This window comes from Strix aluco, chromosome Z (assembly GCF_031877795.1).
Source record: "Strix aluco isolate bStrAlu1 chromosome Z, bStrAlu1.hap1, whole genome shotgun sequence".
Taxonomy (NCBI): domain Eukaryota; kingdom Metazoa; phylum Chordata; class Aves; order Strigiformes; family Strigidae; genus Strix; species Strix aluco.
Window position 1 is genome coordinate 49936620 of NC_133971.1, and position 14003 is coordinate 49950622.

Sequence of the window (14003 nt, forward strand, 5' to 3'; positions counted from 1 at the left end):
GTTTATTTATAAAGATACTGCTTAGAAGTAACACAATTAAAAAAGCTCTAAGAGCTTGCTATTCCAGTCTTTTTCAGGTCTGCTTCCCCTTTGTTTCAGTGTGGGTGGGAGGTGTCTGAGCATGAATTTGCTGGTTCAGGTCTTGTAATTTCCATCTATAATAATCCCTTTCCAGAAAGAACTGCTTGTTTCTACTTTCTCAAAAGTTCACAAGTGTGGCCGTGGTGTAGGTTTTGTATGGCCACTGTGGCATGCAGAAAAATTGGATTGCAGGCTCATAATTGAACTAAAAACAGATAATTGAAATCTGTTCTGAAAATGCTACTTCAAGACCCACAGGTTTTCTCATATGGACATGATGGAGTCATTTCTCTCACCTTTCTTAAAGCTTTATCTAGCTTAAAAAAAATACAAGAATGAAAGTTCTCCCTCCTCCCATTGAGAGCAAAGCCAGCTGTTGATCCTCCCCTCTTTTAGTAAGTTACAACCATCTTTTTTTCTATAGAGAGTCATGTCGACAGTAATTCATCAAAGTGGAGAGAAGTGATATAATTTGGACTGGTTGAAAGGAGAAATAAAACCACCCTTACAGATCAATAGATTAACCTGTTCTGGAGGGATTGCCTCTGAAATAGGTCCGATTAAGGGCCAAAAGACGCTGACAGAGGCCACGTGGCTGATCTGATTGTTCAGATCCTTTTCAAGGCTTTGTTACATGTGACTTCAGGTACGTTATATATTGATTTTATAGTTCTGAAATACAATTTCTTCTCATACCTCCAATGATCCCAGATCATCTTGAAACTGAAGGTTTTTCCCTTTACCAGATTCCTTCTTCTGTCCAAGCACATGCATCCACTTTTTGTTTGCTGGATATCTTAGACTGCTAGCTTGGGCAACTGGCTTTGAGAGACGTAGGACGGAATCTGGGGGAGATGGATTGCTCTTCTCAGCACAGTCATGCAAAACTTTTGCAGATCTTTACAAATCAACAATAGAGCTTTACTGTGAGGGAGGGGGAAAAAAGCATTTACCAGCAGCTTTAACTATAACTGCTTGAGCTGTTTTTTTCTAGCTGGTACCAAGAGGCCAGATAAACAGATACTGGGTACAGTTGCACTGAGTCAGCAGAATGAGTCCTTGCAGCCAGAAGAAAGATGAAAGAAAAACCTTACTGTTTACAACAAAGCAGTTCCAATAAAGTGGCAAGCATCAAATCATTGGGATTATAATGTGATTAGTTTATGTTAAACCTTGAAATTATTCCTTCAAGAAAATTGTGAGATAAGATCTCAGAAATGCATGGTAGACTCTGGTTATTCCTGAATTTGCTGTCACTTTAAATCTGGGTGTCCAGGCTAAATTCATCTTGAGTATTTTTTTATGCCTATTGCTGGTTAAAAATGAGGAAGAAAGCTTGTTAATACCTGCAGGGATTTTCCAGGCTGAAATAGTCTTTTAGCAGCATGAGACTGCCTGTAAACACACTTCTAACACCTGGAGACACATGTTGAAAACCTATTCAGTGGTATTTAAAAAAGATACTCTGAAGCCCATAAAAACCTCCATTCATAATGAGTCTATACCAGCATTTCTTCAAGTCTAAGCAGAGGAAGACATACATCAGACAGAGAAGCTTGCACTGAAGAATGAAATTAACTGCAAGGTTTAAATAACAGCAGTAAAGAAATCATTGTGCCTTTCTGGAACAATGACTTGTTCTGTGGAAACTCTCAAGGGATTTTGTACGTTTTGGGGATGGAGGTGGGCTCATTCCCATTTAGCTAGAGAGGTTAAGTTTAAGACAGCAATGACACTCGCTCCCTGACTGCTGTTAATGTGTGGTCTAGACGTAAATATTACTTATTCCCTGATAGTTCTTCCCTCATTTCGCTGCTAAAGCATCATTCTTCATTTCCCATTTCTGTGTTTCTCTTTTGTGTGTGCCACCATTTTGGTTTATTACTTTGCCATCCATTGCAGGCAACTTTGGAAAGCTAGACAATGACAGCTCCCTGCAGAGGTGATCACAGAGCGTTCTTGGTGCACATGGCATGTGATCATCTTGTTGTCCACCGCTCGCAGCCATAAATCATTTCTGTGACAGAAGTGTTTTTGTCTCCACACTACAGCTAACTGTAGTGCTCAAACTGAAAGTCATTATTTTTGGTGACAGTTAACTAGGTTATTCTCACACAAGAACTTGCAGTAATGGGACCAGATTGCTCTCTGCCCTGTGAGTTATTCTCACTGACTTCAGCTTGGTTGGGAAAGAAGGCAGCATCCGGACTACTGTATCACTAAAACGGCCTCACATTAAGCTATTCACACTGAGAAGTTGTTTGCTGTTTGTTTTCATTCATCAATCAGTTGTGGAGGTTATAAGCTGGAATTTCAGTTTGTGCTCACTGCAAAGCGTATGCCAGAACCCCGACTTAGACGAATGTGATTGTGGGGCTCTTCTTGATGTTGTGCCATCCCTGTTGCTGATCACAGGTGAGACAAATTTAGGCTTCATCATGGGATGTCTCTTATACTGTATATGCTAAAAGGACACAGCTCTTTTGCTGGACCTCTGGAGTTAAGGTCTCCTTTCTGCTGATGCCTGTTAATTGCTGTTCTCCTGAGACAGACACCTTACTTCAGATCTCTTTCCAGGTAGACGTTTGATCAGTACTTTTCAACTGCAGGTTTTCAGCAGGTTTTAGCTCACTTTCATTTGCTTCTGAGAAAATAAGTCAAATATTTTACAGAAGTCAAAGGGTATCATACTTAATGTTTCCGCATAAAAAGTAAGCCATTTATCCTCTCAAGAAAGGAAGTTTGTCTGGTTTAATGTAATTTATTCTTGGCAAATTTTCTTTGGCTTTTTTTTTTTTTTTTAATAATTACTTTATTGTCCTTTGGATGCTCATAAAATTGTTTAATCACTTGTTCTAGTGTCATTTCCATTCTAAAAATTGCACTGGCAGGTCTGTCTTTTCTTAGGTCCTCCTTCTGGCTCATCTCAGAGGCAGGTAATATGCTTGTCCTTTTCCAGAGCTCTTGATGCTCATACTTCCTCCAGCATTCTCCAAGATACTTCACAGTGTCTAGAAATTGCTTTGGCTTAAGCAGTCGGGGATTAATTCCTTTAGACAACTTGAAAACATCTACATTATCTAAATATTTTTACATCTTTTCTCTGTTCTGGTAGACAGTTATTGCCTGACTCTCTTACGTTTCTGATCACAGATCAGAGTGGGGATTTTTGGTGAAGTGAAGCAGGAAAAGGAGTAAATGCTTCGATCTCCATGTCTTTCCTTATCTGCCCTCCTTTACTGAAGTTTGTTGTACTGATATTCATTATTCTTACTCAGTTATGCTCATGCAGTGTATTCTTTAGAATGATGAACTCTCTCCCTTTGTGATTATTTCATCCTAATTACATTTCTGCCCTCAGAAGTTCTGTCCTGTTAGAATTTGAAGGAGCAGAGAACATGCCCAGAATAGCTTCATTAGCATTTTCATACAATAATACTTTTAGCACTGTGCACATCTTGCTTTTTAACTTGTATTTTAGCAGATATAGAGGTACAGTCCTAGCCCTTGAATAATTTTGTTAATTGGTGAAAATAAGAAGCCTCATCTCCTTCCTGCTTATGATGATCTAGTATACAGTAGATCTATATCATTGTATCATCTCTGGTCTTCTCTCTCTTTATTTTCACCCAGAGTCATTCAGCAGGTCTGCTTCTCACCTTTTTTAGAACTTTAGAAAAAGTATATGTATTACTGACATAAAATTTAATGTCTCCTTGCTTTTTCCCCAACTACCTTTAGTGAACAAGCTAGATCAATACTCTATTCATGTGAATAGAGCACTAGCTCATTTCAAAATTGAAACACTTTGAAGGTTTGGAAACATTCTTCTTAATGTCCTCTTAATGTCCTGACCAGCCAGCCAACACTGTGTACCTTACCTACAAGCTCTGCTGGAAGAAAGCATAAATTATGTATAGCAGAATAATACAATACCATATCAGGTCTTCTCTCTCATTAGATGAGTAAGTAGAGGTGATTTTGCATGTTCCAGACTGTTACAGTACAGGGCATACTGACTGAGAAAATGAATGGTGATGTTAGGAGATGCAGACAAAAGGACATGGGATGAAATTACAGAAAGTTAGCGGAGGAGGAAGGATCAGGTTGTCTACAGGAATCAGAATGGCCATGAAAAGTGGAGGATATCAGGTGACTAGCCTGGCTCTTTTAGTGGTCCGAAATAATGGTACATTGCAGGTGGGAAGACCCTGAAGTTGTAAGCCCAGTTGTGATTTGCAAGGGACTTTACTGGAAGACTTCAGGGAGATAGATAAGTGTCAACATGTTTGGGCATTAGCAACATGTAAGGTCTGATCCTTGAAGGTGCAAATATTTAACCTCATCTATGTCTTTGAAGCTTTTTCAGTTTTAATACCATTTTTACCACCAGACTTCTCCCAAGTATAATGTTAATACAGGTAATTCTGTCAACAATATCCCTTTCCAAAGAATAACTGGTTATTATCCGTGGTGATACATCCTTAGGTACTACAGAAAACAGTGGAGAGTATGGATGAGCAGTTCAGACCACATAAAACGAAATAAGCAATTTATTTTCACATTTGGAAAGAACATATTGCAAACAGAAAAGTTCTAAATGTAGTATGTTAAAAGTATTTAATTTAGAATAATTGTTTTATTATTAAATATACGATAAAAATAATATATTCATATTTATATCAGTCATATTTTACAGTCTGGTTCCACAGCATTTTATGCAGCCAGCCCAGTCAGTTTTCTGGTACATAATGTCTTAGAAGCATGTCAGACAATATATAGTCATAAGACTTTTCAATAGCAGGTACTTCCTCTGAGCTGGGAGTCTGAATACTTTACTTCACTTTCAGAAATGTAGGCCCTCCATTTTTCTGATTATTTTCTTCATTGATTCTAATTCTTTTAATAATGAGTGCTAATGAATGGTGCTGGAGTGAGCCTTGCAGACTGTGTTGTTCTTCAACAACTGGAGGATAGGTAAAAACGCACACAAGGCAGACTGTAAAGTGGCACGAACACTGTCCTAACTGCTTTCAAGGTAGCTTGTTTTGGGGACATACACTTGCTTATTCCTCCCAGTCTGTGAAGACAGTTACTACTGATCCTAGGGGCTTGAGATGTTGTTTGACAATGACTGCAGTTATCAGCCTATTTCATATTAGATTTCCCTCCCTGTGGTCATGAAAGTAGGATGTTTCAATACTTAGTTGTATCTATTTCATAAACATTAATGCAGGATCAAATCTTGCCCATCTTCATTTAAGTTAAAGTTGTTGGGATTGCTTGCATAACTAAAACACGCAGATGTGATCCATGATAAAAAATCAACCTGACATTGTGTCCAGAGAAGATCTGCCTGCCTAGAGCAAATCCACTAATGTTAATATCCTTTAACTCTAGTATAGAAAACATAATAAACATCAGGAAGGTTTGAGCTCAGGAGGAGCTAGCTGGCATCAAACTGTGTTAAGACCCTCATAAATTTCTGTTGATAAAACACCTGCAGTGTGAGTGACATAATTTCAGCTACCCCTTTCTTGGACACACATGGTCATTCAGTCTGAATTGTGTGGTAATTTTGTAATGTGAGTTGTAATGATTCAATATCTGTTGGTAGTGTAAAACCAAAGACTTATGTTGCTTTTGTAGGCAGTGATGCAGATTTGTGCTGAAGGCTATCATTCACAGAGTAGGACTTAGCCTAAAGCAGAAGGCTGAGGGTTGTAGGACCACCTCATTTAGCCAGTAGGAAGTGTCAGGCATGGACACAAGTTTTAAGCCTGACATACTATCACTGGACACCCGGGAGAGAGATATCAGCACTTCCCTCTTCACACATCTTGAGGAAGTTTCAGATAGCAATGAGGTCTCTTCTCTAAGCTGAACAAACTGAGTATCTTCAGCAGATCCTCACCAGTCATGCCCTGTAGTCTTTTCACCATCTTTGTTGCCCTCCTTTGGACACATTCTAATATTTTTATATAGTTGACCCTTTTGGCCACCGGGGCATATCGTTGACTCGTATTGAGCTTACCATCAAGTAAAACCATCAGATCCCTTTCTGCAGAGCTGCAGTCCAGGCTCTTGTGCCCCAGTCTATACGAAAAAGGATATTAAATTAGTAACACATGACTTTCCCTTCATGAACACATGCTGGCTTTGACTGTAGATGCTTACACCCTTAGGTGGGCACTGAGCTGGGATTTTGAGTCTTTTTCATGCAAAAAACATTGAACTTAAGTGCTCACAGGGGCATATCTCTGAGAAGTTTGTGCATGGAAGGTGTCCATGAAATCATGCTTTTAAGTTGAAGCTTTTCTTAAGTTCACATCCAGCAGTGCATTTCTGGGTAAGACTTAACACTTCCCTGACCATCCTTCCCACCCATTTAAGACTTTCTATTTCTGATTCTCCGGTTAATGACCACAGACAGTTTTACAAGTGTAAATAAATTTGGTCTCGAAATGCTGCAGGGTCTAGCATGTAAATATCAGCAGGTGAAGGTCTACAGAAGACCAACAACTTTGCAGTGAAATGTAGTTACTGCTGACTGTGCCATAATCACTAGACTGCGCTTCTGGTCTATATACAGCAATTTTGTATGTGGATTTAAATTACAGAGCTAGGTTCTACTGCTGCTTGTTAAGTGCTGATGACAAAGAATAGAAAAATCTGCCTCTTAAAAAGCTGCTGGGCTTTAAAAGAGGGTTCTCTTAGAAACATTAATCTGAAGATTGTTTCTAATTATATATTGTTTTCTGAGATTTACTCTCCTCCCCTTTTTTACTATTAAGACGTTTATATGAATGCAGGATCTTATTTTCTTACGTGATCATCTGCTCGTGCTATATATTTTCCTTGTGAAATCATAATCCTTTGTTTGTCACAGCACAGTAATTTCTGTGTCAACCAGCTATGATGTCACATGCAGGGGCTTATGAGTTCAAGAGCTGTTTTGCTTTTAAACATAAAGTTCTTATCTTGTAAGACAATATCCCTTGTCCACCTAAACACTGCAATTAAATGGGGACAGAAAAATATATGTTGTAGAAGCAATACTCTATCTAGCCAGAATACTTATCAAAAGTTTCTGTGAGATAGTGGCAACTTTCCAAAGCTCTTTTAACATAGTCTGCTGAGGAGTATTTTGCATTTGGTTCTAATTCTGGGCCACTAATACCTTCTCTGCCAAATACATGAAAAGATGTTATTCTAGAAGGAGTTGATTTACGACATGAAATTTTTGTATCTTCATGAAGTCTCAGGAGAGCCTTGGAGATACATTTTCTGTCTTGCTGTCTCTCCTATAATAAGGACAAGGACATTTCCTTAGAGCATGTGAAGCTTTTAATGCCCTGGTGCTTGGACCCTCTCTGGAGAAAGAGGTGGGAGAGATGTTCCTTCAGCTCCTTGTCAGGCTGTATCTGCTCCCTGTTAAGCATTAAGAACAAAAACAGAAATGGAAAAAAAGCAAACTAGAGGCTCTGTGCTTGTGTTTCATTAGTGCTGCTGGCTTGGTGCCCAATTATCTCAGAAAAAGCTACTTTTGTCAGAAATTCAGGGTATTGATTAATGCTATATTAGGGACTTCAGATGGAGGAGGTGCGCTCTGCCAGAGATGCCTTCTCTAACAGCGGGCACTTGGAGGGCCAAGTAAGATTTGACAGTGATCTCTGACCATAGCACGAGATGACAAGATGAGGCCCTCGGAATCAGGGCTTTCACATGAGAAAGCACAGGTTTCAGCACAGAGATCGACCTATTCATGTGTTCAGAACAAGAGAAAGCTTTTAAAATTAAAACAGCAAGGACAGTCATCTAGCAGACTCAGTAGATTTCAACACAGTGCTCTGTCTTCATAGTTATTTAAGCATCCTCCTGAAGCTCAGGGATGTGACACTGACTTTTAAAACACATGACAAAGATAACAGAATGACGATCAGAGAAAGAAGCCTTAAACAACGTGGGATGCACTTCTCTGGTATTTGCAGAGTATCTGTCTCCTCTCCTCCTTTTAAAGGTTTTTCAGTGTGGATGGTTTACCAGTAGTAAAAATAAGATAGTATTAGCTGAGGAGAGATCAGATGGAGGAGAGGGGAGGAATGACCAGTATGTCAGAGGAGGAGAAATAATAGCTCTGACCTGCTTAAGTCAGTGTGAGTTCCCCAGGGCCAGGATTTCAAACCAATTGCACTTGCCCTGCAAGTAAATTCCCTCTCCCCTCCTGAACTTTGTAGTCTTCAACTTCAGATCTGAAAGGTGTATTGAAAGCCCAAGGGTGTACATGCAAGATGTAGCTGGCAGGTACAGTATGTCTCCAAATTTGGGCAAGCTGATCAAAAATCACCGTGCAAAACACAAACAAACCTCCCAGGGCATGCCTTTGAACAAAGTAGTTAATGATAAGTAGCTTTTCCCCATCCTTAGTTTGTTTAACCACTGTATGCTGTTTATTGCAGGAGTGATTCGTGAGAGTTACCTGAAGGGTCATGATCAACTGGTGCCGGTCACTCTGTTGGCCATTGCTGTTATTCTTGCTTTTGTCATGGGGGCCATCTTTTCAGGAATCATAGTGTACTGCATCTGTGACCATCGCCGCAGAGACGTGGCTGTTGTGCAGAGAAAGGAGAAGGAGCTGACCCACTCCCGCCGTGGCTCCATGAGCAGCGTTACCAAGCTCAGTGGCCTGTTTGGGGATGCTCAGTCCAAGGAGCCAAAGCCTGAAGCTATCCTCACACCTCTGATGCACAATGGCAAGCTGGCTACTCCAGGCAGCACTGCCAAGATGCTAATCAAAGCTGACCAGCACCATCTGGACCTGGCTGCCCTGCCAACCCCCGAGTCCACCCCAACCCTGCAACAGAAGAGAAAACCCAGCCGTGGAAGCAGGGAATGGGAGAGAAACCAGAACATAATCAATGCCTGCACAAAAGATATCCCCCCAATGGCCTCGCCCGTAATCCCAACCGACCTGCCACTCAGGGCTTCTCCTAGCCACATTCCCAGTGTTGTGGTCCTGCCCATAGCCCAGCAAGGCTACCAGCATGAGTATGTTGACCAGCCAAAAATGAGTGATGGGGCTCAGATGTCTGTGGAGGACCAGAATGCCACCCTTGAGTACAAAACTATCAAGGACCATCTCAGTGGCAAAAGCCCCAGCCACGGGGTTAACCTGGTGGAAAATCTCGACAGCCTGCCACCAAAAGTACCCCAGCGGGAAGCTTCCCTTGGGCCCCCGAGTGCCTCGCTGTCGCAGAGTGGCCTGAGCAAGCGGCTGGAGGTGCACTCTTCTGCTTACAACGTGGACTACAAGAGAAGCTATCCTACAAACTCACTCACGAGAAGTCACCAGACATCAACCCTCAAAAGAAACAACACCAACTCCTCTAACTCGTCCCACCTCTCCCGCAATCAGAGCTTTGGCCGGGGTGACAACCCACCGCCGGCCCCGCAGCGAGTGGACTCCATACAAGTCCACGCTGCTCAGGCACAGGCTGTGACTGTATCTCGGCAGCCGAGTCTGACCACCTACAACTCACTGACGAGGTCAGGGTTGAAACGCACGCCCTCGCTAAAGCCAGATGTACCTCCCAAACCTTCCTTTGCTCCACTTTCCACGTCCATGAAGCCCAACGATGCATGTACATAATCAGAGTGGGGTGGGGGGATGGGGGAGGACGTCAGTTAAGCAGAGATTGCCCTTGAAAGCCAGTGTTCTGCAACTATTACCACTCGCTCCTCTGAGAAGATGGTTGTTGCAAGCTGAAAATGTGTTGGATTTCTGCTCTCTGGGAAAAGTGGAATATTTTTTTAAACCCGAGCCATATGACCCATGGTTGAAGGTTTGTAATTGCAGGACTTAGCCCCACAACCCGCCAGTTCTTTGCTCAAAAGACTAACCATCCATCACAAACATTGAGCCAAAAGCACACAGGTGAAAGATGACTGTGACATTTCACCCCCTGCCCCCAACTGCACAGCGCATTCCTGAACTGGGAAAGAATGCTCTGAAAAGCAAAACAAATAATTACAAAAACAAACAAATTTAAAAAAGAAAAAAAAAAAGAAGAAAAAAAAAGAACCCATTGATAAAGCTAACTCTGACTTAACAATGGCAGAAGTTTACTACGTGCAGGTACTGTGAAATGATGCCCATCAGTGTTACAGCCATTTGGTTACAGCAGTTAAATGCCATGTTGGGCAAACTATGTCATAGATTTCTGCTACCCTTCTCTTTTAATGAATAACATGTGACTGTTAACTCAAGTAACTCTTCTTATTTATTGTTCAACTTTTGTTTTTCCTAAGGAAATTACTTCTGCATATCATCCTATGAGCAGCTCTTCAGAGAAGTACCTTGAAAATTATACCTATTTAACATGAAACTCATTAACTGGAGTAATTAAAACTCTTTTATTTTTCCAATAAATTCACTGAGTTAGATAAGTTGGAGCTGGAATTCTGAACTTTGTGCCTGGACTGCCTCATTAGCTGAAAAAAAAGGGGATATCTATTTAAGTCTCTCAGCTAATTAGCTGGCTGGGCCTCTGACCTAAGACAGCAACAAATACTGCAAGTTCATAACTTCTAAAGCAACTGCAAGAGAAACTCTTAAAAGCCGCACATTTGTGCACCATTGCTATCAACATGGCTTTGTCAGTAGCTAATACTTTCTGTGAAGGCACCAGCTTGTGATGTGCCATCTCATTTCACCTTGCATGTGAGACGGCAAACAAAATCCTCAAACAGTGTGAACTAGTTAATATGCCGGCTGTTACCATGCATAAATTATGGTCTTATCACACGGGTTTTTCGTGGGAATATATCTGTGAATAGCCTGTTTTCTTCCACATGTAAATTTGTGCCTTACACCCTCAGTTGTGTATACTTGTGAGCTGTAGTATGTAAAACCTTTTTCTTTTTCCCCTTTGAGTAATGCAAATATTTATTGATCCTTCCTTCTCCAAGCCCCTTCAAGAACTGGAGTAAAGACATTGAAAGAAGAACATGGTGGTTATTGTCATAACCCCATGTCCCTCAATAAATTAGGCTAGCACCATACCCTCCACTTCAATTTGACTTTCTAGCTGTGCCAAGTCCTCTCTCAAAACCACCCACAAGCAGTGATGCTCCCAAGGCACCATGCTGGGGGTTCTGCCTTCCCCTGCCTCCTGCTCCCCCTTTACCACACATCAGCATGGGGATCATTCTCACTGGGCAACAGGGAAGTGACCAGCACCCTCGTCCATGGAGCTGGTGTGTCCCCTGTTTGGGGATGAGCGCTGGTGAGAGGGGCCAAGCCCAGCCACACATCCTGCAGCACGCAGGGCACATGGAGCTAGGACAGGCAGGCGGGCTCCTGCTGTAGCTACCTGCTGCTCCAGAAGGATGCTGCATATACTTCTTTGGGGAAAAGTGTTCTGGTTTTTTTTTTCCTTTGTTTCTTTTGTGTGACTGTGCATGTAGCTAGTGTGGGAGTGTGCGCGCACACAGGTGTGTGCGTGTGTGTGTGTGCGCGCAGGTGTGTAAGTTCCTTTCCAGTCTTTCAGTTTATGCAAAAATGTAGATGTGTTTTTAATCTGTTACAATAACTGTGTCAACATACTGTAGAAAAATGATGGGGATCGCTTCTAAGCTTTTTATATATATATATATATATCTACTGAACAGTATGTTTGAGTAAGGTGGTTGTTTCTGTTTCAATTTGTTTTTTAAAATTTTATACTTCCATTTGTTTTTCAGGGTTTTGGTTTTGTTTCTGAATGATTGAAAAGACAGATTTTAAGTCCATTAGCTTATAGATGGTATATATAAAGTCTGGATGGTCTAGACCAAAGTGTGTAACAAGGGTGCTTGCATGTTCTTTCATTTCATCATGGCTTTTATGAAACAGTTTTGTTCACCCTTAGTGAACTATGCAGACTGGAGTAGATAGATCTGTATCCAAAGCAATGTTGTTGTTTTAATAAAAACAAACAGAAAACCCTTTGAAAACAGTAGGTAGCAAGGTCATTTTTTTTTAAAAAAGAACCAACTCGCAACCTTTTCACCAAGCTCCAAACCCCTGGATTACCAAATGTGCAGGTCCCGTTGATATTACCCCACAAAGCATTCTCCCAGAACATAGAGACAAATAATCATGGCAACAGCTTGTGCAGCGATCTGCCTTGACGATGTACACCACACCAGTTACTCGGTTGACCTTGAAACGTGCACGTTGTACTCAGTGGGTCTTCTGGTTTTGTCCTTTCCCAACGCCGGTTCCCTTCCACCCTCTGTTTCGAGGGGTTCATGAACCTATGTGTGCCTTTGCTTTCCACCCTTGCTATACACTGGTAGATGCAACAAATTCAGACTCTCATTTGCTGTAAAGTTGTAAAGTATTGTGATGTCACCAGTTTCCCTTCATTTCCACATCCCCCTAACATCTGATTCACAACTTAATGTATGTTGTAAAAAAAAAAAAAAAAAAAAAAAAAGCAAGAAAGAAAAAGAAAGAAGGAAGAGAAAAGGGGAAATAAATGCTCTTGATTACATATGGTAATAAAACCAGACTGTTCTACCTTATGTCTTGTGTCCTTGTTCTTTTGTTTCCATGATGATTTATCCTTTTTCTTAACAAAATACAAACAAACACCATGCTGATGGTGAAAAAGAAATTTGTTACTTTCTGCCTCTTACAGAAGATGAACTTGACTTTAGAGTAAGGTGATGGTAATTAAAAATTGAATCACACATTTGCTCTCCCTCTATTCATATTCTGCATTTTCTTTTTATGAGCTTGTTCATCATCAAATATTTATGGCAGACTTGATAGTTTAAAAGATCAAGGCTGGGATTTTTAAGCATGCGTGGTCCACCAGAATAGATCATCATACAGATGTGACTTCATCTTCAGGCTTTACATATTAATAATGGAGGAGCCTGTGTTTTCTTTCAGCAGACATAAATCTATTGTGCTTCATAGACCTGATTTAGAGGATGAGGATGGTGCCTGAGACTAATTCCGCAAGAAAATGGTAGTAAACAGATAAATAACAAAAGAGTATATAATGTCCCTAGTCCTGAGAGTCATTAAAACATACCTGCATTCTCCACATCAGTTTTATGTAAATGGAGATCACTTACGCACATCCATTACAGTACAGGTAAATGCTTGGTTACATTACTTACTGGGCTTAGTGATTGTGTTTTGTGACAGGAGTTTTGTGTGACCGTATAGCAACAAGGGATCTGATCCAGTAATTTACCTTTGCTCAGGTCATACTCAGGCTTTCTTGCCCTGCCAGGACACCCTGTTCAGGACCTAGAGCCTTATCAGTTCCCCACCTTGCACTACAGATAGCCCTGACCCTGGCTCAGCAAAAAGTGAAGTACTGGCTTTCCTCAAGGAGTGGGTCATGATGGATTTAAAAAGAGAAGTCACAAAGCCTTGACACGCTCTCCTCAGTGGAAAGTGGCAGGCCCCTCTGCAGCTCCATCTCCCCCTCTCTGCCCTGAAGGACACCAGGGCTCCAAAGATGGTGGCCTTGGCATAGCAGAGACATGCAAGAGCAGAGCATTGCAAACATTATTTTTGAGTGCTGTGCCCACAGACGCATACCTGTTTTTTTCTCGGCTGTAGGCTTCCTCTGAGCCAGGCACGCTGGCATGCAGGTGTTTGGTGTGGACATGGGGAGGACGCCTGCCATGGCCAGGACCTGTCAGGCTGCCCTGAGTGATGTTAAGGGACCCCCCATCTAGGTACCAGAGGCACTAGTCACACAGTGCTTCACACTCTGCTGCATTTGACCTGTGTGCTCCCAGAGTCACAGCAGGCGGGAAAGTAAAAGGTCTCCAGGTGCTTAGAGACGTGTATCGTTTTCAGTCCTGCAGCCAGTCCTTTGTGATGTTACTTTGTCCAGCCTTATTTGAAATGCTTC

General features: G+C 41.5%; 1 protein-coding gene across 5 annotated transcripts in view; it reads left to right on the forward strand.

Annotated features, from left to right (window-relative positions):
- Positions 1 to 12648, forward strand: part of SEMA6A (semaphorin 6A) — a 115412-nt gene extending 102764 nt beyond the window's left edge. For all 5 annotated transcript variants that reach the window (XM_074812453.1, XM_074812454.1, XM_074812455.1 and 2 more), the window contains one exon: positions 8541 to 12648. In XM_074812453.1, coding sequence (XP_074668554.1) covers positions 8541 to 9730 — 1190 coding nt within the window. In that variant the 3' untranslated portion in view covers positions 9731 to 12648. The remainder of the gene's footprint in view (positions 1 to 8540) is intronic.
- Positions 12649 to 14003: the final 1355 nt, after the last annotated feature.